Source organism: Ranitomeya variabilis, chromosome 3, assembly GCF_051348905.1.
Source record: "Ranitomeya variabilis isolate aRanVar5 chromosome 3, aRanVar5.hap1, whole genome shotgun sequence".
NCBI lineage: Eukaryota > Metazoa > Chordata > Amphibia > Anura > Dendrobatidae > Ranitomeya > Ranitomeya variabilis.
This window is the reverse complement of record NC_135234.1, coordinates 199978511-200005696: the sequence shown is the minus strand read 5'-3', so window position 1 is coordinate 200005696 and position 27186 is coordinate 199978511. Positions and strand designations below refer to the sequence as shown.

The 27186-nt window shown below is 44.2% G+C and overlaps 1 protein-coding gene across 1 annotated transcript in view; it reads right to left on the bottom strand.

Moving 5' to 3' along the window:
- LOC143817643 (synaptonemal complex protein 1-like) overlaps positions 1-27186 on the bottom strand; it is a 446817-nt gene that overhangs the window by 16431 nt on the left and 403200 nt on the right. The window contains exon 19 of the mRNA XM_077299136.1: positions 19065-19173. Within this exon, the coding sequence (XP_077155251.1) occupies positions 19065-19173 (109 nt within the window). The remainder of the gene's footprint in view (positions 1-19064; positions 19174-27186) is intronic.

Sequence of the window (27186 nt, the reverse complement as noted above, 5' to 3'; positions counted from 1 at the left end):
TACTAAACGTGTAACTGCGGACGCAAACAAACAAACAAAAAAGTCTGATGTGCCATTTGATTTCTCTCTCGCACATCAGAGGAGAGAAAAATAGAGTCCTCAATCCCCCCCAGGTACCTCCGTTGTCCCTCCATGGCCCCCTGAAATCCCCCATGCCTCCGGCTTCTTCTTCCGGGAGAAAATGGAGGGCGCATGCACAGCGCGCCCGCCTACATCTGCCGCCCGGCACCCAGCAACAATACGAAGATTTTTCCTATTGGTTCATTTTGGTCACCGTGAGTCTATAACAGTGATCAAAACAAAAAAAATAGTAAATAAACCCCCCCTTTATCACCCCCTTCATTAGGAAAAAATAATAAAATAAAGAAAATGTATTTATTTCCATTTTCCAATTAGGCTTACAGTTAGGCTAAAGTGAGTTGGGCTAAAGTTATGGTTAGGGTTGAGGCTAAAGTTAGGGTTAGGTTTAGGATTAGGTTTGGGATAAGGGTTATGTTTAGGGTTGAGATTAGGGTTAGGGGTGTGTTGGGGTTAGGGTTGGAGTTAGAATTGGGGGGTTTCCACTGTTTATGTACATCAGGGGGTCTCCAAACGCGACATGGCTCCACCATTGATTCCAGCCAATTTTGCATTCAAAAAGTCAAATGGTGCTCCCTCCATTCTGAACTCTGCCATGCACCCAAACATATGGGGCATCAGCATACTCAGGACAAATTGGACAACAACTTTTGGGGTCCAGTTTCTCCTGTTACCCTTGGGAAAATAAAAAATTGGGGGCTAAAAAAATCATTTTTGTGGAATTTTTTTTTTTAATTTTCACAGCTCTACGTCATTAAACTTCTGTGAAGCACTTGGGTGTTCAAAGTGCTCACCACATATCTAGTTTCCAAAATGGGGTCACTTGTGGGGTGTTTCTACTGTTTAGACACATCAGGGGCTCTGCAAACGCAACATGATGCCCGCAGACCATTCCATCAAAGTCTGCATTCCAAAACATCACTACTTCCCTTCCGAACCCCGACATGTGCCCAAACAGTGGTCTCCCCCCACATATGGGGTATCAGTGTACTCAGGACAAATTGCACAATAACTTTTGTGGTCTAATTTCTCCTGTTACCCTTGTAAAAATAAAAATTTGTGGGCGAAAAGATCATTTTTGTGGAAAAAATATGATTTTTTATTTTCACGGCTCGACGTTATAAACTTCTATGTAGCACTTGGGGGTTCAAAGTGCTCACCACACATCTAAATAAGTTCATTAAGGGGTCTAGTTTCCAAAATGGTGTCACTTGTGGGGGGTTTCCCCTGTTTAGGCACATCAGGGGCTCTCCAAACGCGACATGGCATCCGATCTCAATTCCAGCCAATTCTGCATTGAAAAAGTCAAACGGCACTCCTTTTATTCCAAGCTCTGCCGTGTGCCCAAACAGTGGTTTACCCCCACATATAGGGTATCGGCATATTCAGGAGAAATTGCACAACAAATTTTGTGGTTCATTTTCTCTTTTTACCCTTGTGAAAATAAAAAAAATTGGTTCTGAAGTAAAATGTTTGTAAAGAAAATTTAAATGTTAATTTTTTCCTTCCATATTGCTTTATTTTCTGTGAAGCACGTAAAGGGTTAACAATCTTTTTGAATGTGGTTTTGAGCACCTGGAGGGGTGTAGTTTTTAGAATGGTGTCACTTTGGAGTATTTTCTGTCATGTACACCCCTCAATGTGACTTTAAATGTGACATGGTCCCTAAAAAAAAAAATGGTTTTGTAAATTTTGTTGTAAAAATGAGAAATCGCTGGTCAAATTTTAACCCTGATAACTTCCTAACACAAAAAAGTTGTTTCCAAAATTGTGCTGATGTAAAGTAGACATGTGGAAATGTTATTTATTAACTATTTTATGTGAATTATCTCTCTGATTTAAGGGCATAAAAATTCAAAGTTTGAAAATTTTCGTCATATTTCCATTTTTTTCATAAATAAATGCAAGTAATATTGAAGAAATGTTACCACTAACAAGAAGTACAATATGTAACGAAAAAACAGTCTCAGAATCAGCGGGATCCGTTGAAGCGTTCCAGAACTATAACCTCATAAAGTGACAGTGGTCAGAATTGTAAAAATTGGCTTGGTCATTAAGTACCAAATTGGCTCTGTCACTAAGGGATTAATATAACTTGTGTTTATTTGTGAAAAAGAAAAAAGGAAATTTGGTGAAAATTGGAAAATTCTGCAATTTTTAAACTTTGAATTCTTATACGAGATATGTCACACAAAATAGTTAATAAACAACATTTTCCACATGTCTACTTTACATCAGCACAATTTTTTAAACATTATTTGGGGAAGTTGTAAGGGTTAAAAGTTGCCCAGCGATTTCTCATTTTTCCAACAAAATTTACAAAAACATTTTTTTTTTTTAGGAACCACCTCACATTTAAAGTGGCTTTGAGAGGTCTATATGATAGACGAAAATGGCCAAAAATGAAGCCATTTTAAAAACTGCACCTCTCAAAACCACATTTAAGAAGTTTATTGACCCTTTAGGTGGTTGGCAGGAATTTTTAGAACGTGGAAAAAAAAATTAACATTTAACTTTTTTCACCAAAAAATTACTTTAGACCCATTTTTTTATTTTCACAAGGGTAACAGGACAAAATGGACCCCAAAATGTGTTGTGCAATTTCTCCTGAGCATGCCAATAACCCATATGTGGGGGGAAATCACTGTTTGGGCACACAGCAGTGCTGAATGTAAATTTTGCTGGAGTCATTAGCTGACACCATGTCCCATTTGGAAAGCCCCTGGTGTGCCTTAACAATGGAATCCCCCCAACTGACACCATTTTGGAAACCAGATCCCCCTAGGAATGTATTTAGATGTGTGGTGAGCATCTTGAACCCCCAGTTGCTACACAAAAGTTAATAACGTTGAGCCATGATAATAAATAAACTCACACATTCCCTGCAAAAATGTTTTTTTTGCCCCAATTTTTTTTATTTTCACAAGGGTAACAGGAGAAATCGCACCATATAATTTGTTGTGCAATTTCTCCTGAGTACGCAGATACATCATATGTTGGTGAATTCAACTTTTGAGGCACAGCGAAAAGTTCAGAAGGGAAGAAGCACCATATTGGAGTTAAGATTTTGCTGGAATAGATGGAGAGTGCCATGCAGGGTCGGACTGGCCTGGCGGGGTATTGGGGAAATCCACGTTGGGCCTTTGGCTGTGGGAGGGAGAGGAGGAGAAGGAGGAATGGAAAGAAAAAAAAGTCTGTGGTTTTAAGGGGCGCAGGCCTTTTAAAAGAGCAGGCAGAGTATCTGCAAGGATGCGCGCAAGCAGTGTTCATTACCTAAACCGCTGCGGCGAACGTCTCGATTAACGCTGAACAGTGTGCGCCTGTCATCACCGGCATATAACGTCAGTGTCTTGCGCCGCATGCAATGAGTGCACACATTCACCGCTGGCCTCTGCTACGTCGGCGGCCATTTTTCTATGTGCGCACCAGACCTACAGAGTAGGAGGACGCTGAACAGCGCTGGGAGAGCAGGAAGGTAAGAGGGAGGAATATTTTTTTCTTGTTCTCTCTCTAAGGGGTCAGGATGGAGATACATGGTGGGGACCAGGATGGAGACACATGGGGGTGGACCAGGATGGAGACACATGTGGGAGACCAGAATGGAGACACATGGGGGGGAGACCAGGATGGAGACACATGGGGGAGGTGTCACGGGAGACCTAGGTAGGAAAGAGCTAATAACCCGGGCCCCTGCGATTTCCCTCAGACTAGGGAAACCCTGACTGACCCTCTCCCAGAGTTTACACTGATGGTGTGCATGTCTGGGCCTCCACCCTCGCCCTATCTCCTGTTTCAACCCTAGGCTGAAACCACCACCCACCACCCAGTGAAGAGACCACACTCCAATACCCACAGATAACACAGACAAGGATAACGGAAAAATAAGCACCACGCCGCAGTCACTCAGGAATACACTATAAGTGCAAAGGGCAAAACAAATACAAATATGGGAAGGAGAAAATAAGACAAAGGGAAATACACCACCAGCAACGATACTCCAACTACTAGCTCACCACTCCAGACCGAGATAACCACGCACAAGACAGAAGCTATAATCGGCGACGCCCAATGTTCAGGAGAACTATTTAAAGGCAGTGGGCATGGCCCAGCTTCCAATCCGAGCACCAGGTAAATTAACCCCGGACCAGCTAGATAAAATCTAGCCGACGCCAATGAGCGCATAGTGGACAAAAGCGGAATTACCGCTGTCTGTCGAATGACCTGGTCTGAACAGCGTCCGACATGACAGGAGGTGACCAGGATGGAGACATATAGGGGGGCAAGACAAGGGACCAGGATGAATATATGGGGCCAAGATGGATGTATGGGGGTCCAAGATGCAGATATATGGGGGAGCCAGGATGCATATATATGGGTGAGCCAGGTTGTATATATATGGTAGAGCCAGGAAGCATATACATATGAGGGGCCAGGATGGATTTATGGGGGTGGGGCAGGACAAGGGACCAGGATGCATATATATGGCAGACCAGGATGCATATATGGGGGGCCAGGATGGATATATGGGGTGCCAGCATGAATATACAGTACAGACCAAAAGTTTGGACACACCTTCTCATTTAAAGATTTTTCTGTATTTTCATGACTATGAAAATTGTACATTCACACTGAAGGCATCAAAACTATGAATTAACACATGTGGAGTTATACACTTAACAAAAAAGTGTGAAACAACTGAAAATATGTCTTATATTCTAGGTTCTTCAAAGTAGCCTCCTTTTGCTTTCATGACTGCTTTGCACACTATTGGCATTCTCTTGATGAGCTTCAAGAGGTAGTCACCGGGAATGGTCTTCCAACAATCATGAAGGAGGTCCCAGAGATGCTTAGCACTTGTTGGCCCTTTTGCCTTCACTCTGCGGTCCAGCTCACCCCAAACCATCTCGATTGGGTTCAGGTCTGGTGACTGTGGAGGCCAGGTCATCTGGCGTAGCACCCCATCACTCTCCTTCTTAGTCAAATAGCCCTTACACAGCCTGGAGGTGTGTTTGGGGTCATTGTCCTGTTGAAAAATAAATGATGGTCCAACTAAATGGAATAGCATGCCACTGCAAGATGCTGTGGTAGCCATGCTGGTTCAGTATGCCTTCAATTTTGAATAAATCCCCAACAGTGTCACCAGCAAAGCACCCCCATAGCATCACACCTCCTCCATGCTTCACGGTGGGAACCAGGCATGTAGAGTCCATCCGTTCACCTTTTCTGCGTCGCACAAAGACACGGTGGTTGGAACCAAAGATCTCAAATTTGGACTCATCAGACCAAAGCATAGATTTCCACTGGTCTAATGTCCATTCCTTGTGTTCTTTAGCCCAAACAAGTTTCTTCTGCTTGTTTCCTGTCCTTAGCAGTGGTTTCCTAGCAGTTATTTTACCATGAAGGCCTGTTGCACAAAATCTCCTCTTAACAGTTATTGTAGAGATGTGTATGCTGCTAGAACTCTGTGTGGCATTGACCTGGTCTCTAATCTGAGCTGCTGTTAACCTGCGATTTCTGAGGCTGGTGACTCGGATAAACGTATCCTCAGAAGCAGAGGTGACTCTTGGTCTTCCTTTCCTGGGGCAGTCCTCATGTGAGCCAGTTTCTTTGTAGCGCTTGATGGTTTTTGCCACTGCACTTGAGGACACTTTCAAAGTTTTCCCAATTTTTCAGACTGACTGACCTTCATTTCTTAAAGTAAGGATGGCCACTCGTTTTTCTTTTCTTAGCTGTTTTTTCTTGCCATAATACAAATTCTAACAGTTTATTCAGTATGACTATCAGCTGTGTATCCACCAGACTACTGCACAACACAGCTGATGGTCCCAACACCATTTATAAGGCAAGAAATCCCACTTCTTAAACCTGACAGGGCACACCTGTGAAGTGAAAACCATTCCCAGTAACAACCTCTCGAAGCTCATCAAGAGAATGCCAAGAATCAAAGCAAAAGGTGACTACTTTGAAGAACCTAGAATATAAAACATTATTTCAGTTGTTTCACACTTTTTTGTTAAGTATATAATTCCACATGTGTTAATTCATAGTTTTGATGCCTTTATTGTGAATGTACAATTTTCATAGTCATGAAAATACAGAAAAATATTTAAATGAGAAGGTGTGTCCAAACTTTTGGTCTGTACTGTATATATGGGGGTCCAGGATGGATATATGGTGGGGCAGGATAAGGGACTAGGATGGATATATAGGGAGACAGGATGCATGTATATGGGGGGGCCAGGATAGATTTATGGGGGGGACAGGACTAGGAACCAGGACACAAATATGGAGGGCTAGGATGCATATTTATAGCGGGCCAGGATGCATATGTGGGGGATCCAGGATACATATATGGGGGGCAGGATGGATATATATGGGGATGGGGCCTGGACGGATATACAGGGTGGTCCAAAAGTAGGTGGACAGAAAATAATAACATTTATTTTGATTTATATATAAAATTATATTTACTAACACAAGCATAACATTGACAATTACATTTTATTCTGAACAATAATACAAAAGCCCTTAAATTTTATCAACGTAGGTGCTCAAACTGTTTTCCATCACAATTTGCACAGCTTTGAAGTCTGCCTCTTATGCTTCGACAACCATTTTTGCACAATTCTCTTTGGGTATTAATTTCTTAAAATGCATCTCTTATGTAATTTTTCAAATCACTGACACTTTCTGGTTTTCGACTACAAACTTTGTCCTTGAGTACTCCCCAAGAGAAAAAATCCATTGGGGTCAAGTCTGGTGAACGTGCCAGCCAATCAAGTGGGCCTCTTCGACCAATCCATTAATTAGGAAATGTTTCATCAAGATACTCGCGGGCTACTCTTGAATAATGTGGAGGGGCCCCATCTTGTTGGAAATAAAGGTCATTTGAATTAGCTTGTTGCTGTAACTGGGGAACAACTTGATTCATTAGAATTTCGAGATATTTATCTCCTGTGACTGTTCCATCAAAAAAATGGTCCAAAAACACCAAAACTTGAAATACCCCCTTCATAACCCTGTTACACATACTGTCCACCTACTTTTGGACCACCCTGAATATGGGGGGCAAGGATGGATATATATGGGGGGGGGGGGGAGGATGGATATATATGGGGGAGCCAGGACAAGGAACCAGGAAGAATATTTGGGGGTCCAGGTAAGATATATGGGGGCAGGATAAGGGACATATGAGGGCCAGTATGTATAGGTGGGGGGCAGGATGGATATCTAGGGGCAAAGCTGGACAAGGGACATAGAGGACCAAGCTTGGGCATATTATAAAATAAAGGGGGCCAGGCTGGGCAAGATTATTAAATAAAGAGGGCCAGGATGAGGGACTAAATTACTGTTTGAGGGCCAGAATAAGAAACATGCTATATTAGTTTATGGTGACAAGTGGGGAACATAATTTCTTTAGGGTCCAATTAGGTACATTACTACTGTAATATAATTTACTTTTTAGAAAACAGTTTTCCATGGAGGGAGCAAAATGGGGATCCTGTTACTGTGCAGGGCGGCACTACGTCGCTTTTTTTCTCCATCTGACGTAGTGAAAAAGTCAGGGAAAAAGTGGGGAATGTGCTCTGGAAGCGATAAGCTATTGATGACTGTGTTATTTTTTTGCAGAGACGTGTCCTGGCTGGAAGAAGTGATGGCTGCCTGTGCTGGTTGAAGAAGAAAAGCAAAGATAAAGGACTTCAACTACAGATGTCACTTGTGAGTCAGTGCATTACATGTAAACGCCCACTATACACTATATACTGTGTACAGAGTTCCTGTCTATAATGTCACCGGTGATCACTGTATTACCTGTACACTATTGTCAGGACTCTGAACATTTTTTATTACCTTTTTGTGCATTACTGCTCTTTTCCAAGATGGCGTCTTTGGTCTCATGTGCACTGTGTCTTCCTGCTATAAAACTCCACCCCAGCCTTCAGTCTGTGCTAGAGTATTCTGCCTTGATTCCAGCTACTGACCTCTGGTGACTCCCTGGCTATACACCTGCTCCTGTGAACCTGTGGGGTTATCCTGCTACTCTGCTCTGAGTTCCTGCTGCATACACCAGTTCCAGTAATCCTCCTTCATCTGCTGCTCCTGTTTGCTTCCATCTGCATTTGCTGGACATGTAAGCTATTGCTGCTCTTCAAGAACCTGAGACTATTACCCAGACCTCCCTGGTTGAGCTAAGATATTATTTGAACTGCCTTATAGCATATCTATCTGTGTTTTGGACTAAGCAAGGACTTATTCGTGTCAAGTATCCTCAAGAATAATTGTGCTTCATATACTTTCTGCGTGATTGCATTTTCCTCTGAAGTTTCCTATAGACTGCTGAGCTGCATTTGATATTTGCACCAAGTGTTGTGGACTTGAGTTTCTCTCTGCACCTGTTTGAATCACCGTGTGATAATATAGACTTTACCACTTATAAAACTGTGTCCTGTAGTTGTCTTGTTCCACGCAAAGAGTCTCCTGAGTTATCCCCTATAATTATTACAACTATATACAAAGCTCCTGTGTATAATGTTACTGGTGATCACTGTATTACCTGTACACTGACACTATATACAGAGCTTCTGTGTATAATGTCACTGGTGATAACTGCATTACCTGTACACTGACACTATATACAGAGCTGCTGTGTATAATGTCACTGGTGATCACTGTAGTACCTGTACACTATACAATATATACAGAGCTCCTGTGTGTAATGTCACTGGTGATCACTGTATTACCTGGACACTGACATTATGTACAGAGCTCCTATGTATAATGTCACTGGCTATCACTGTATTACCTGTACACTATACACAATATGCAGAGCTCCTGTGTATAATGTCACCGGTGATCACTGTATTATCTGTACACTATATACAGAGCTCATGCGTATAATGTCACTGGTGATCACTATATTGCCTGTACACTGACACTATATATAGAGCTCCTGTGTATAATGTCACTGGTGATCACTGTATTACCTGTACACTGACACTATATACTGAGCCCCTGTGTATAATGTCACTGGTGATAATAACAGAGTTAGTATTGTGGTTTGTATTCAAGATCAGTATTGTAGTATTCGGTCACTATGTGGTGGTAATTTGTGGTCTGGTCACAGCACGGCAGTATTTCCCCTTATATGTGGTATTATTTCGTCACTATATGCTGGCAATATGTTATATTATTCGGTCACTATATGGTCTGATCATGGTGTGGCGTATTTGTTCCTTGTATGTGATATTATTCAGTCACTATGTGGTGCTAATGAGTGATCTAGTCATGGTGTGGCTCTATTTGTTCCTTGTATGTGGTATTATTTGGTCACTGTGTGGTGGTAATACGTGGTCTGGTTATGGTGTGGCATATTTGTTCGTTGTATGTGGTATAATTCGGGCACTATGTGGTGCTAATGAGTGAATTGGTCATGTTGTGGCTGTATTTGTTCCTTGTATGTGGTATTAATCAGTGACTATGTTGTCTGGTCATGGTGTGGCAGTATTTGTCCATTGTATGTGGTATTATTTGGTCACTATGTGGTCTGGTCATGGTGTGGCAGTATTTTTAATTAATACGTGGTATTATTCGGTCACTATGTGGTCTAGTCATGGTGTAGTGGTATTTCTTCCCTGTATGTGGTAGTATTGGTCTTAGTATAGGGGATTGTGTTGTGTATGGCGGTCATTTGTTCTCTCTGACATTAATTAGGAGAATATTCTTTATTTCCATTAGAGATTAAATACTTTGTACACAGCGGTGGAGTTGCATTTACAGGGGGTTTCCTGTGAAAAAAGTAATTACCTGTCATGATTCCCCAATGGCATGGGAACATCAGAAACACAAAAATAACAGACTAGCTCTCGGGTGATGGAAACTCAAGCTGACCGTGACCTAAATCTACCACACAACTAACAGTAGCCAGGAAGCATTCCTACGGCTGCCTAGATGCCATGCGCCAGCCGGAGAACTAACTACGCCTGGAAGAGGAAGAAACAGACCTGGCTTACCTCTAGAGAAATTCCCCAAAGATGATAGTAGCCCCCACGTATATTAACGGTGAGTTCAGAGGAAAAGACATACACAGTATGAAGGTAGATTTAGCAAAGCGAGGTCCACTTACTAGATAGAGGAAGGATACAAAAGAGGACTTCACGGTCAGCTGAAAAACCCTTTCAAAAACCCATCCTGAAATTACTTTAAGACTCCTGTGTCAACTCATGACACAGGAGTGGCAATTTCAGTCCACAAGAGCTTCCAGTAACAGGAAATGACAAAACTGTAAACTGGACAAGAAAAACAAAACAATAAGGACAAGAGTCCACTTAGCTGATCAGCAGACTAGTAGCAGGAACATGCAACTGAATGACTCAGGTTACAATGATGACCGGCAAGGAAGTGACTGGAGAGCAAGGCTAAATAGGGAACTCCCAAAACTGATGGAAGCAGGTGAGCTGAGGCAGAAAAGCACACACAAGTCTCCAGTACCACCAGCCACCACCAGAGGAGCCAAAAAGCGGATCACAACAATTACCTCTCCAGGTTAAGCGATAATATATTGATTGGTGGAGGTCTGACTACTTGCATCCAATCGGCAGAATGTGGAACTTTTTATCCCCATTATACTGGAGTGGCATGTCTGACTTGACCACTGATCCATTCATTCCCTCAGTGGCTGCACTTGTTTTTTTCTGGAAGCCCCATAGAGAATGAATGGAGCTGTGATCAGAAATCCCACCTGCCGCTCCATTTTAAAATGGGGATAAGTGTCCTATCAATGATAAAACTTCCCCATTCTTCCGTTCGGTGCAGTTTCTAATGGTCGGACCTAAGTGATCACCTATCCTGTGGAGCCCATGGATCAGTGATAACTTGTTTTAACCAAAGAACCCCATTAATGTAAAATACTGTAATTATACATCCCAGTTATGGGGGCACATATTAGAAGTGCAGGAGCCGCCTGTGTTTTACAGCAGATGCTCCACTATAATGGGGATAACGACTTACAGATATTTGCATACAGCTGTAGGGTGGGCCCCTAGAGTCCATTCCCATGACGGGCCCCAGACACCCCAGTCCGACCCTGGTGCCATGTCACATTGGCAGAGCCCCGGAGGTGCCAGAACAACAGAAATATATGTGATCTCATTTTACAAATTACACTCCCCGATGAATTAATCTAGGGGTGCAGTGATCACATTGACACCACATGAGCCTCACAGAATTGTATAACATTGAGCAGTGAAAAAAGAATAAATTACATTTTACCACTAAAATATTGATTTCACCCCAAGTTTTTAATTTTTCTAAGGGCTAATAGGATTTTTTTTTTTATACTGAGTGCACCAATACCCTACATGTAATTAGAAAATATTTTTCAGGCACAGTGCAAAGCTCAGAAAGGAAGGAAAAAATAATTACATTTTTACCACCAAAATTTAGTTTTAGCCTCAGATTTTACATTTTCATACAAGATGTGGATATAAATGGCACCATCATTTGTCTCACAATTTCTACTGAACATGCCACATACATACATATGTGGATGTACAGTACTTACAGTACAGTGCTTAGCCACACTGGGAGACTCGGGAGGGACTGAGCGCTATTTGCCTCCTGGAGCGCAGATTTTGCTAGAATAGTTTGCAGACTCCATATACAAAGCTCCTAAGTGCTAGAAGAGCACTTAGGAGCTCCATGGGTGTTGACTCCATGTGTGTTTTCCAGAAACAAGCAGCAACGAATGTTGTCGAGTGAAAATTGAATTGCAAACTGCCGTCGTAGTGACCAGTACCTTACAGTGACCTGTACGTTATGCCCAGCTCATGCTTTTGGAGACATGCACCCATAATTTAGGTGGGCTCTCATTGCTTCAGAAATGTCAAAGATGTGGATGCTATATGTGGTTAAAGTACACTGGGGGACTCTGAAGGTACGGCGGCATTTGGATTTGGGAGCGCAGAATTTCTTTTAAGGTCGAGGAGCCATTTAGCTGTTACAGAGCCTGTGTGCTACCAGTAACGTAGAAGCCCCTTATGTTTACGTTAACAGATGACAGACCTGTGTGAGGACTTGCTTTTTTTGTGGATTGAGTTGAAGCTTTTAACATTTTACATAACATTTGGGATCACATTCATCCTGCACTCTACGCTGAGCACTTACATTAGGGTTTCCATCTAAATCTGAGTGACGTGATTCAGATGAAAAACCCGAGGGATCCATTCACTATAATTAAGCAGCAGTGTTATTCTGGAATCCATCCAGCCTCTGTTCAGCTGTGTCTTTGCAGAAGTGCACAAAACTGTGGCAAATGGCACTTTTATGCAATTCTAAAATGAAGGACACCGTGGAATCACAGCTCCTCCATCTGCCTAATTATAGGGAATCTTCCACATGGGGTTCCATCTGAATCATGTATTTCAGATTTACATGGAAACCCCGATGTAAACTAAGTGCATGATAAATGTGCGTCGAGCCTTACTGCGGTCTTTGGGGGGTGTTAAATATTAATTATTAATTGAATTATTCTTATTCTCAATTCTGTACTGAGCACATTGCTTCTTGCTGACATTACAAAAAAGCTATTTATGTATATGTATCTCAGAGTATAAGTTAACACCATATAGAGAGAACACGTGGTGTGTGGGACACATTTATAATCACAGCTCTTAGGAAGAGGGAGGGGCTGTCACGTGGGGGCTGTCACCTCCTGCCTTCACCATCATTCTCCATGGACGTCAGACAAGTCACACAAGGAATGAACACAGCTGGTAGCCATGATTCTACTCCATGAAAGAAAGATGACTTCTACTCCATCTCAGAAACGATGAGGAACAAGCGCTGATATGAACAAATGGACAATCGTCGTGGTCGCGTGACCAGTCGCGAGACATCATCGAAGTTCCTTCGCTCAATGCATACTTAGGAACGGAGGCCGCCGCTTGCACCGCTGAGAGCCACGGGCCGTCAGAGGGTAAGTATATTCCATATTTTTTATTTTTATTCTTTTTTTACATGAATATGGATCCCAGGGCCTGAAGGAGAATCTCCTCTCCTCCAGACCCAGGGAACAATTCGCACCGCACACGCCGTATAAGATGACTGGGCGTATAAGATTATACGGCGAGTATATCCCAAACTCCATATTTTATATGGAAAAGTTGGGGGTCGTCTTATACGCCCAATTGTCTTATACACCAGAAAATACGGTATATGTTGCATAACATTGGTGAATGAAGTTGTGGTGCTATTAGAGTCATATTTAATATTTTGTGTGACTTCCATGAGCTTGAAGGACTGCATCCATGCAGTTCAACAATGATTCATACAATTTATGAATTAAGTCATCAGGAATATCAAAGAATGCAGTCTTACATGCCTCCCAGAGTTCATCTAGATTCTTCGGTTTTGTCTTCCAAGCTTCCCCTTTCTTCCTACCCCACACATGCTCAATGATGTTCATGTCTGGTGACTGGGCTGGCCAATCCTTGAGCACCTTGATCTTTTTTTGCCTGGAGGAACATTGTTGTAGAGATGGATGTATGAGATAGAGCACCATCCTGCTGCAGAATTTGACCCCTTTTATGATTTGGAATATAAGAGGTAGCTAATACTTCATGATATTTTATGCTAATGATATTGCCTTCCACCTTGCAAATGTTTTGCACACCCACATACTGAATGTGACCACAGACCATGATCTTTCCACCACCAAATGTAACTGTTTTCTGGGTGTATTTTGGGTCCATACGGGCTCCAGTCGGTCTCCTGCAGTATTTGCGGCGGCTGTGGTGTAATTCTTCTGAAGATTCATCAGATAAATCCACCTTCTTTCACTTTTCTAGCGTCCATCTGTTTAGCAGGCTGTGGGACTTTGCAAATGCCACACGGTTATTTATTTTCCTTTTGTTTAGTGCTAGCTTCTGGGCACTGATTCGACCATGGAGGTCATTTCAAGGCAGAGTCCTACAAACTGTTCTAGTTGACACAGGGACGTGAGGTAACCAGGCCTGTTGGAGCTCTGCTGCAGTGGAAGTGGGGCTTGCTTTGGATTTTTCTAACGTTGCTCCTGAGCAGCTGTCTTGCGGGGTCTGCCAGACCTAGGCTTGTCAAACAAATTTCCAGTCTCTTCAAATCTTTTTTTTAATTCTTTGTACTTGACGCTGAGAAACATTAAAGGTGCCAGCCACCTCTGCAGTGAATCTGGTCTTCAGCCACTTTGATAATCCAGGCTTTGGTCGCAGGGTGGATTTTTGGCATGTTGTCAGAGCTCAACTTGCAGTTCAAGTGAAGGTCTGGGGTGCTGAGTTTCTTTTATACACACACACTAATTAACCAATCATTTACTGAGCACAGGTGAGGATGTAAACTAGGATTGGGTGCATTATATGACCAGGCGACAAAACTTTTGTCTTGCAAAAATCTGACCATTCTGTGTCCATTAACTGATCAATATTTCTGCATTGATGGCAATTTATTTTCTTAACCTAAACCACATTTCGGAGGGTTTCAGCTTTTAAAAGAATAATTTATACAACCAATGGGTGAATTTAACGTCAGGTTATAAGCTTTTATTTACATAACATGGATAAGCGACATAACTTCTGTCAGGGAGTGTACATCTGGGCAATAAAAATGAAAAAAATCATATACAGAATAGGAGGAATAGGGCTAAGCAACAGCACATGTGAAAAAGACTTGGGTATACTAATAGATCATAAACTGAACATGAGTCAACAGTGTGATGCAGCAAAAAAAAAGGCAAATGCAATTCTGGGATGTATTAACAGAAGCATACAGTCTAGATCACGTGAAGTCATTATTGCCCTCTACTCCTCTTTGGTCAGACCTCATCTGGAATACTGTGTCCAGTTTTGGGCACCACATTTTAAAAAATACATCAACAAACTAGAGCAAGTTCAGAGAAGAGCGACCAGAATGGTGACCGGTCTGCAAACTATGTCCTATGAGGAACGGTTATAGGATTTGGGAATGTTTAGTTTGCAAAAAAGAAGACTGAGAGGAGACTTAATAGCTGTCTAAAAATATCTCAAGGGCTGTCACATTGTAGAAGGATCATCTTTATTCTTGTTTGCACAAGGAAAGACTAGAAGCAATGGGATGAAACTGAATGGGAGGAGACACAGATTAGATATTAGAAAAAACTGTTTGACAGTGAGGGTGATCAATGAGTGGAACAGGCTGCCACGAGAGGTGGTGAGTTCTCCTTCCATGGAAGTTTTCAAACAGAGGCTGGACAGATATCTGTCTGGGATGATTTATTGAATCCTGCTTTGAGTGTAGGGTTGGACCAGATGACACAGGAGGTCCCCTCCCACTCTACCATTCTATGATTCTTTGAGCAGACACCAGTGCAAACAGAATAGAAGTCATGGCTCTGACTATATATATGTCCAAAGAAAACAAGTTATCACCTTATCTGTAGGATAGATAATAACATGCTGATTGGTGGGTCTCCCACCAGTGGAACTTAAGCCAATCAGCAGATCAAGGAATTTTTATCCCCGACAGGGAACTTTTATACATGTTACAACATGAAGAGCCAGGTCGGACGTTCAACTGTCGCTTCATTCATTCTCTAAATAGCTGTTGGAAAAAGCCAAATGTCAACCCAACAGAAAGTAAATGGAGCAACAGTCAAGAAAGCACACTGCTATTCAATTGTAACAAGGATAAAGAATCCTTGTTCTGCAAATCAGTGCAGGTCCCTGCAGTCAGAGAGTCACCGATCAACAAGCCATCTCAACAAGCCATCTCCTATCTTGTGAATGGTGGATAACTTGTTTTCACTGGACAATGTCTTTAATATTATTGTCACGAAGTGACTGTCCTGGCGTGACACGACCTGACGAAGGGACGGTCACAAAACGGCGAAACTCACAAGGGGAAGTTATAGACAATAAAAGGGACAAAGAAACAATAACACCACACTTAGCTTTCTCTGCTGCAATGCACCGCACAGCAGAGTAAGGCACCAGATATCAGTATTCAGCTGAAGAACCACAGCACCCAGCAAGCTGCTTCTCCAGCTAGATTGGTCTCCAGAAGGACCTGTATAACCAACAGTCAGCTGACACATCAGGAGACCTTTTAAAGGAAGGTCGGAGTGGTCACCATTCACATCAGCAGAACTAGCAGCAATGCAATTACACCAGCAGCCACCGGGGAAAAGCTGCATTAACCCTCGACAACCTGAAAGGAAAAAGGTTTTAATCTGAGAGGCCAGATCTGCCACAGATCCAAACATGGAATGTGACAGTACCCCCCTTTCAATAAGTGGCCTCTGGACACTCAATACTGGACTTCACCAGATAACAACCTATGGTGAGGACGCGTCGATCCACCAGAGTTCACCTCAGCAGTCACATGACCCTCAGGTTTATGGCAAACGCGGCCTGATGGAAAAGCCAACAACGTAGGCTCTGGAGGCGCCACAAATCTCCAGAGCGCCGGCCTGGGAAATGAGTTGTGTACATGCATAACTGGGGGTAACTCCAACTGAAAAGTCCCTGGGCTGAGAATGGCCGACACTTGATATAGCCCAATCACCCTGGAACTCCAGGTCCCAGTTGCACACTTCCTCCTGATGTTTTTGGTGGACACCCATACGTACTCATTCACACACAGGTCCGAACCTGAACGTGTATTTCCATGCATATGTTTGCCACAAGACGGTGAATTCTTTGAGAAATTGACAACAGAGGCATCCCCCTGTGTCACCACACTCACACCCCCACAATGCCCAGGGGGAACCACCACCCTCCCCTGACCCCTCCTCCTAAGGGGACTCCGACACTCGGGGTTAGCTTGTAGAGAGGGTTGAGTCCTGCCCCACTACCTGGCAGCATCTCTGCTGCCCCCACTGGAGAAAAAGAGGTAGGTTGTAGAAGGATGGCAGAGACAGTTGTCCCTGGGCAGACGCCCTCACACGACTGATCCCAGCTGACCACTTCCCTTGACCGCCAATCTATGACCGGGTTGTGTTTTTTCAACCAAGGAAGTCATAAAACAATGGGTCTTGGCATTCCCCCCAAGACGTAGCACTACAGGGCTTCCTCATGATGAGTCAATATATGCAGGTGTATATCATCCACGACTTGGGTCACACACCCCTGGCTGAGTGGTACGGAGTCAATGGCCTGGACGCTTAGGGGTTTACTTAGTGTCCTACACCTCAGGCCATGGATCTGGACGAAATGAGCATCCACCAGATTGACACCTGCTCCACTGTCCACAAGCACAGGTACACACTCAGCTTCCCCGGCAACCACCACTTCAGCTGACAAGGTACACTGAAGAGAAGAAATGGAGGAAATATACACTCCCTGTTCACCGCCCTCCACACAACCAGGGGTACGCAGCTTCTTAGGTGTTACAGGTATTTTTTTGCGTGAGCTGGGCAGACATTGATGAAATGACCAGTCTGCCAAAATTAAAAACATGCCCCACACCACGGTAAACCGCAGGCAACCCCGTTTTGGAAACTACTCCTCCCACCTGCATGGGTTCGTCCACCTGACCGGGGGCACATTTGGTGTATGTCTCTCCCACAAGCGTCTATCTACCCGGATGGCAAGGTACATGGCAGCCTCCAATGACCTGGGGGTGGCGTACAGCACAAGAGTATTCTGCAACCTTGGAGACAGACCCTGCCTAAAATGGCTCCTAAGGGCAGGGTCATTCCACTGTGTGTCAGTGGCCCACCTCCTGAACTCCGAGCAGTACTCCTCAGCCGGTGGACCCCCCTGCTTGATTTTTACGCAGTTGGGATTCCGCCAGGGTGATGTCATCAGGATCCCCATACACAAGCGCCAATGCCGCAAAAAACTTGTCCACCGACCGTAAAGACGGGGAACTGGCCAGCAGGGAGGAAGCTCAGGATTGGGGATCACCCTTAAGAAGGGAAATTATAATCCCCAAGCTCTGTTCCTCACTCCCCGATGAACGAGGGCGGAGCCTTTAGTACAACTTGCAGGCCTCCTGAAAAACCAAAAATTTATCTCTCCCTCCAGAGAATCTGTCAGGAAGAGATATCTTGGGTTCTGGTTGAACCTACACCTGGGCTGAAGCCCAAAACCCCATCAACTGCTGCAGCACCATCTCACCACGCAGCAACTTAAACTCCTCGGTGAGGGTCTGAAGCAGTTGGGCAAAGGCCTGCATTTGAGCCATGGCTCACCAGAAAAAAATGGGTTGGTTGGTTATAATGTCACGAAGTGACTGTCCTGGCATGACACGACCCGATTAGGGGACCGTCACAAAACAGCAAAACACACAAGGGTACACTTTAACAATGGTGGGCCCTGTCAGTAGGGAATGGGGAATGAGCACCTCCTGCACTCACCTGAGGATGTGCCCTGTTCTTACTAGCATGCCTATATGGGTTCTTTCAACAGTCACCAAGCAGGATACCTTGTCCCTCACTTGCCCTGCTCCTATACCTAGGTAGGGAACTGGCAGGTGAGAGCACTTGTCTCACCACTGCACTAATACAACACAGGGGAAGTTACAGACAACAAAGTGACAAATAAACAATAACACCACACTTAGCTTTCTCTGCTGCAATGCACCGCACAGCAGAGTAAGGCACCAGTATTTAGCTGAAGAACCACAGCAATCAGCAAACTCCTTCTCCAGCTAGGTTGGTCTCCAGAAGGACCTGTATAACCAACAGTCAGCTGATGCATCAGGTGACTTTTTAAAGGAAGGTGGGAGTAGTCACCACCCACATCAGCAGAACTTGCAGCAATGCGATTACACCAGCGGCCACCAGCGGCCACCGGGGAAAAACTGCATTAACCCCCGACAGCCTGAAAGGAAAAAAGTTTTAATCTGAGAGGCCAGATCTGCCACAGATCCAAACATGGATTGTGACAATTATATTGTACCTATATGTCCCTTTTTCACTGACAGCACAGTTTTAGTAGGAATCACTATTATATTATGGATTTCCATGTTCAACTAACCTTGCAATCCTTCTGCATATTTGTTAGGTCTTCTTCAGTCTTCCTGGACATTTCTTCTTTTTCAGTGACAATATTTTCATATGCTATTTTAAGATTTGTATAATTTTTCCTGTTAATTGAAAACAAAGGAATTTGCAATAAACACAATACCATTGGTGTAATAACTGAAAGACATGAAATACATATTACAACAAGGAGGAAAAAGCAACTAAAACAGTAAGGACAGTTCAGAATTCAGGCTGTGTGATGAGCCTCACTAGTTGCCAGCTGTGAGAACTCTTCAAGAAACAGTCAATCCACTCACATGGCTCGCAACTTCGGTAAGGGCAGTGCCAAGCTTATGGTAGTCAAGAGTTTATCTACAGTGGGTACGGAACGTATTCAGACCCCTTTAAATTTTTCACTCTTTGTTTCATTGCAGCCATTTGGTAAATTCAAAAAAGTTCATTTTTTCTCATTAATGTACACTCTGCACACCATCTTGACTGAAAAAAACAGAAATGTTGAAATTTTTGCAAATTTAATAAAAAAGAAAAACTGAAATATCACATGGTCATAAGTATTTAGACCCTTTGCACAGACACTCATATTTAAGTCACATGCTGTCCACTTCCTTGCGATCCTCCTTGAGATGGTTCTACTCTTTCATTGGAGTCCAGCTGTGTTTAATTAAACTGATTGGACTTGATTTGGAAAGGCACACACCTGTCAGTAGTAGTAAGAGTACCCCCCTCTCGTCAAAACGCCCACTTCCGGTTTTTGACAGGTGCCCGCCCCTTTTTGCCACCTTCTAACACTAACCCCGCCCTACTTCCGGTCTTAACCCCTCCCCTCCCCATTTGCCGCCCACTCTCCGCCCCTCTGTGTATCACTATCTGTGACGTCAGTTCCGTGCCCGCCCTGGAAGCCACCCTGAGTGTGTCAAAACCTGTTATGTCAGTTCCGTCCCCGCCCCGGAAGCCGTTCTGTCCAGCCTCTGTTACGTCCCCCATGACCGCCCATTCGCCGCCCATCTTGTGGGCTTATGTGGCATTCCTTGATAGGCGGAGAGGTAGAGCCCTCTCCACTTCCTGTCTAAACATCTCCAGTGTGTTAGAATGGGCTTATGTGGTAGTTCTTGATAGGCGGAGAGGTAGAGCCCTCCTCACTTCCTGTCTAAACGTCTCCAGTGTGTAAGATTGGGCTTATGTGGTAGTTCTTGATAGGTGAAGAGCCCAGGGCCTCCCCACTTCCTGTCTAAACCTCTCCAGTGTACAAAAAACATGTCTTGACATGTTTTTATGAAAGCTACAGACAGCGGTCATTAACCCATGGACTGTCTTCTCACATAAAACATGTCAAGACATGTTTTTTGTACACTGGAGAGGTTTAGACAGGAAATGGGGAGGCCCTGGGCTCTTCAATAAAATCTGACCCAAAGGTATAAGGCTGTGAGTACTAATAAACAGTTTGCTGAAAACCTGATTAGCTGCACTTGCTATTTAGAACTAGTTGAGCGACCCTGGAACTTTTGTCATTTCTCTAAATATTAGCTTTGAAATGACTGTATTGTAACCTATAGGCGTGTTTGTATATCGCTGTATTTTTTTTTTTTAGATCTATTTACATCTTTTTTCATTTCATGATATGTGTATACCTCTACGTGTAGCTACAATAAATGTATTTTATTTTTTAAGCGTTGTTTTATTACGTCATTATTATGAACCTTGGAATCCTGAGACTTCCTTCTCACACAAAACACGTCTTGACAAGTTTTCCTACACACCCTGGAGGGCTATGAAAGCTACAGACAGCGGTCATTAATCCATGGACTGTCTTCTCACATAAAACATGTCAAGACATGTTTTTTGTACACTGGAGAGGTTTAGACAGGAAGTGGGGAGGCCCTGGGCTCTTCACCTATCAAGAACTACCACATAAGCCCAATCTTACACACTGGAGACGTTTAGACAGGAAGTGAGGAGGGCTCTACCTCTCCGCCTATCAAGAACTACCACATAAGCCCATTCTAACACACTGGAGATGTTTAGACAGGAAGTGGAGAGGGCTCTGTTATGACCCCAATGGCAGAGGGTCTCAGAAATAACTACCAAGTCTGCAAACACAAAAAAACAGCTCATAGGGCAGTGGTAACTGGGCTGACCATATATCTAATCCTAGCACCACAGATAGAAGTAGCCGGGGAACGTGCCTACGTTGGTTCTAGACGTCTCGCGCCAGCCGGAGAACTAACTAACCCTAGAAGGGAAAAGAAAGACCTTTCTTGCCTCCAGAGAAAAGACCCCAAAAGTTGGATACAAGCCCCCAACAAATAATAACGGTGAGGTAAGAGGAAAAGACAAACATAAGAATGAGCTAGGTATTTAGCAAAGAGAGGCCCACTAGCTAATAGCAGAATATAGTAAGATGACTTATATGGTCAGCAAAAACCCTATTAAAATATCTACGCTGGATATTCAAGAACCCCCGAACCGTCTAACGGCCGGGGGGAGAACACCAGCCCCCTAGAGCTTCCAGCAAGGTCAGAAATCACATTTAGTACAAGCTGGACAAAAATAGGAGCAAAGCAAATAACCCAAAAAACAAAGAAGCAGAACTTAGCTTAATTATGCAGGAACCAGGACCAGCAGACAGGAGCAAACAGAAGGATCTGATTACAACGATGCCAGGCACTGGACTAAGGATCCAGGAAGTTAATATAGCAACACCCCTGGACTAACGGCCCAGGTGAGTGCCAAACTGAGAAAGACAATCCCAGAGTCATATCACTAGTGACCACAAGAGGGAGCCAAAAAGTCTAATTCACAACAGGGCTCTACCTCTCCGCCTATCAAGGAATGCCACATAAGCCCACAAGATGGGCGGCGAATGGGCGGTCATGGGGGACGTAACAGAGGCTGGACAGGACGGCTTCCGGGGCAGGGACGGAACTGATGTAACAGGTTTTGACACACTCAGGGTGGCTTCCGGGGCGGGCACGGAACTGACGTCACAGATAGTGATACACAGAGGGGCGGAGAGTGGGCGGCAAATGGGGAGGAGAGGGGAGGGGTTAAGACCGGAAGTAGGGCGGGTTAGTGTTAGAAGGTGGCAAAAAGGGGCGGGTACCTGTCAAAAACCGGAAGTGGGCGTTTTGACGAGAGGGGGGTACTCTTACTACTACTCCTGTCTATATAAGACCTCCCAGCTCACAGTGCATGTCAGACCAAATGAGAATCATGAGGTCAAAGGAACTGGCCAAGGAGCTGCGAGTCAGAATTTTGGCAAGGCACAGATCTGGCCAAGGTTACAACAGAATTTCTGCTATACTCAATGTTCCTAAGAGCACAGTGGCCTCCATAATCCTTAAATGGGAGAAGTCTGGTACCACCAGTAGTCTTCCTAGACCTGGCCATCCAGACAAACTGAGCAATCATGGGAGAAGAGCCTAGGTAAGAGAGGTAAAGACGAAACCCCAAGATCACTCTGGCTGAGCTCCAGACATGCATTAGGGAGATGGAAGAAAGTTTCACAAAGTCAACTATCACTGCAGCCCTCCACCAGTCAGGCCTTTATGGCAGAGTGGCCCGACGGAAGCCTCTCTTCAGTGCAAGACATATGAAAGCTTACATAGAGTTTGCTAAAAAACACATGAAGGACTTCCAGGCTGAGAAATAAGATTGACAAGACAAAGATAGACCTTTTTGGTGATAATTATAAGTGGTATGTGTGGAGAAAACCAGGCACTGCTCATCACCTGCCCAATACAATCCCAACAGAGAAACATGGTGGTGGCAGCAGCATCATGCTATGGGGGTGTTTTTAAGCTGCAGGGACAGGACGACTGGTTGTCATTGAAGGAAACTTGAATGCGGCCAAGTACAGAGATATCCTGGATGAAAAACTCTCCCAGAATCTCTTAGGACCTCAGACTTGGCCGAAGCTTCACCTTCCAACAAGACAACAACCCTAAGCATACAGCTAAAATAACAAAGGAGTGGCTTCAGAACAACTCTGTGACCATTCTTGATTGGCCCAGCCAGAGCCCTGACCTAAACCCAATTGAGCATCTCTGGAGAAACCTGAAAATGGCTGTCCACCAACGTTCACCATCCAACCTGATGGAATTGGAGAGGATCGGCAAGGAGGAATGGCAGAGGATCCCCAAATCCAGGTGTGAACAACTTACTGCATCATTCCAAAGAAGACTCATGGCTGTACTAGCTCAAAAGCATGCTTCTACTCAATACTGAGCAAAGGGTCTGAATACTTATGGCAATGTTATATTTCAGTTTTTCTTTTTTGATAAATTTGTCAAAAGTACTACCTTTCCGTTTTTTTTAGTCAAAACGGGGTGCAGAGTGTACATTAACCTCTTCTTTACCGCTAACGGTAGATATACGTTGGCGCTAGCAGAGCTTTGTGCAGCGCTGACGTTTGTCTACAGTCGGTGGTTTTATGTTGATCAGGACCCCCACGTACCTTATAAAGAGAGGACTCCGACGCACAACGCTGTCTGTGCCCCCGACCTCATTGAGACCTGATTGGCTCAGGTCCTGATGACGTCAGTGTCACACCAGCCAATGAGACAAATCACTGGGAAAGTTTGTTGTAGCAACAAACTTTCCCGGGCGATCTGCCTCATAAAAATGCTGTTTCTCCTCTGATCTCCTGTCAGAGAAAGATTAGAGGAGAAACAATGTGACAAGTGCTGCTGGCTACAGCTGTGTCAGTCAGCAATCTTGTTATAAAGTAAAAAAAAACAGATAAGGCAGGTTAGGGTTAGTGCTAAAGTTAGGATTAGGGTTAGGCTAAAGTTAGGGTTAGGATTAGGCTAAAGATAGGGTTAGGCTAAAGTTAAGGATAGGGTTAGGCTAAAGATAGGGTTAAGCCAAAGTTAGGGTTAGTGTCTATTCTAAAGTTAGCGTTAGGCTAAAGAATTAGCCTTTTTCAATTGTTTCACCAATAATTTGGTCACATGAGTCACATCAGTCAGTCACGTCACTCAGTTAGTCACGCCACTTCAGTCACATCACAGTTTTCTATTTCCGGAAAAAATAAAAAACGAACAAAATGGCCCATCAATATTATAATGCAGAGGAGGCTTATGCACTTTTATGTTCTGACAGCAAAGAAAGTGCAGTGTCAGATGGAGATGTGGATTTCGAGGGCTTTAGTAGCGTAGACAGTGATAGCTCAGAAATGAGCAGTGATTCTGGTCCATCCTCACACACAAAGACCAGTACAACAAGAAGAGCAAATAGCGCTTCTGGAGAAATGTCTCCAACTCAGAGAACAATGCCCAGTACTAGCGCTGTCCCTAGTGCTCGTGAATTGGTGCACATCAATTTCCAAGGGGCTTTGCCTCTTGATGTAGAATTTCCCAGATGGGAGGCTTCAGATTCGGCTACTCTATTCATCCCTTATTTTAATGCCATTCCTGGTATAAATGTGGAGGTGGAAAATTTTGGACCAATTAATTTTTTTAATTTGTTTGTGACAGATAGCTTGCTAGAGCATATTGGCCTACTGAAAAATTCATACGCGTCCCAATTCATCAGCCAGAATCTACGATCCTATTATGCTAGGTCAAATTTATGGACACCAACTAATGTACTGGAAATAAAAAAATGTTTAGGACTTACGTTCACCGTTCTTCCTACGACCCGTTATGAAATGCTCCTGAGATTTTGGCATTTTAACAACAATAGTCAATGCCTGCCGAGAAATTCCCCAGAACATGACAGACTATTCAAAATCAGACCCATCATCGAAGACTTGAGAGAAAAGTTCTTGAAGCACTACACCCCAACAGAAAACATTTCCACTGATGAGTCCCTTGTAAAATTCAAAGGAAGACTGCACTGTCATGGTTTACTGTGCTCTCGGGTCAGGTAGTTGCAGGGTTAACTCAGATGGCCTATTTCTGGGTCCTGGGAGGCTTTTTATAGCCTCACTGTGAGGATCAATCCTTGTCGTTTATACTCTGACCCTTCGCTGAGTGTGTCTGACCCTGGTGTGCCTCTGCTTTGTGCATGTACTATTGTTTGTCTGTTTGGTTTCTGATCTGGTCCCATCCCTGTTGCGATTCCTGCCTGCTGTTTCTGTACCGTCTATTGCCCGTTCTGGTTTTCTGATCTCTTGCTACAATCTTACTGTTCTTCTGACTGCGCCTACCTCTTTGTGTATGACCTTGGCTTGTGTGACTATGTTTTTTCCTGTCATCCCTTTTTAACAACCTTGGGGGTTTCCTCTCCTTCTTACACTTTCTCCCAGAGCCACTGCACCACTGCAGCCCCGCGCTGCAGGCTCAAACAGTGATGCTAAGTTCCGCCCACCCCCTCTGACACGCGGTCACATGAACACAGGTCCTGTCTGCCTGCTCTGGAGAATGGCTAGCCTCTGCAGCACCGCTGCTACCGCTCTCGTTCACAGCTCCTCGGTGCCACAGGCTGTCCCTGGCACCAGACGTCCAGGCTAGTCTCCTGCGCTGTGAGTGCCCATCAGGTAGCCGGTTCTGACATGCACCTCAAGCAATTTATTTCTTTTAAGAGGGCAAGGTTCAGAATATAGCTCTATAAAATGTGTGAGAGTTCAACCGGATACACATCAGCTTTTCACATTTATGAGAAGAAAGATAGCCAACTAAACCCATCAGAATGCCTTACTTATCTGGGGACATCTGGAAAAATCGTTGGAAGCTGATAACTCCATTTTTACAAAAAGGCTACAATCTTTATGTTGACAACTACTACACCAGCATACCCATATTTAAAATTCTGGTTGAACATAACATAGGGGCTTGTGGGACCATTCGCAAAAACCATCAGGGGTTTCCACAATCATTGGTCAATGAAAAGTTCAGGGGCTTTACGCAATGGTGAGCTGCTTGCCCTTAAGTATAAGGATAAAAAAAGATATTTTTATCCTGAGCTCAATCCACACAGATGCCATAAGGGCCACTGAAAAACAAGGATCCACTACTCCAAAACTTGTGTCTGTCATTGACTACAACAAATATATGAGGGGTTTGGACCTTGCAGATCAGGTTCTACAGCCATATCGGGTATCAAGAAAATCATATACCCTGTGGTAGGGTTGGCGGAACGCACCGAATATATATATATGAGACAGTTGGTGCGTTCCCAACCCAGGGTTCACCGTGCAGGAGAGAAACCTACTGCTAGTAATAGGCGGTACTATATGGCGGTATTAGCGAACTCTGTTACTTCACAGATTCGCTAGAATAACAAGATGCTGTGCCCTGTTAACCTCACAGAGGAACACAGCTACCAAACAGAGCAAAACTGTGGTCATGCAGTTAGCATAGCAGACAAACAACTCCTCACTGGAGGTGCCGGTATTCTAGGGGCTTATTTCAGCCAAGGCCCTGAATCCAAACATACAAACTCCTCACCGGAGCTCCCGGTATTCTAGGGGCTTATTTCAACCAAATCCTGACCACATACAAGCATGACCACACTGGCGCTGAGCTCTTTAACATTGGTTTGATACTAGCGCATGGCCATGCGGCCATGCAAACCTTTTATAGTTTTAGCACTCAAGGACCTTCCTAGTGGTCCAACAGGAACCGCTTCAGGACCTCCAATGGGAGATCGTCCCGTGGGAATGCCCAGTATGGGAAAAGCAGGACTTAGTCCCAGAAAGATCTGCTCGCTGCTGATCAGCGCTGGCTACAAAGGCAGAGCCTGGAAGAACAGTAGTAACCAGTTGCCCAGTATCAGCCTGAGTCAGATGCTGGGACCGACGTCTTTGCTGAGCAGGCTCCACTGTGGCAGCAGAAGAATGGGAGACCGCAGCGGAGATGATTTGAGATTCCCCCTGTGCAGAGGTGGGAACTCGACACCTAACATTACCCTCCTCCTTGGACCTCGCTACGCTGGAAGACAGCAATGAGCTGCGGAGCTCGAATGTGCTCAGCAGGCTCCCAGGACCTGTCCTCTGGGCCATAACCTTCCAGTCCACCAAATAAAATTTTTTGCCACGCACCACCTTGCACCCCAAAATAGCGTTCACCTCGTAATTGTCCATAGACGAACCCGATGTCCCAGCAGATGACTCGGAAAACCGGGACATGTATAGGGGCTTTAAGAGGGACACATGAAAGGTGTCGGTGATACCT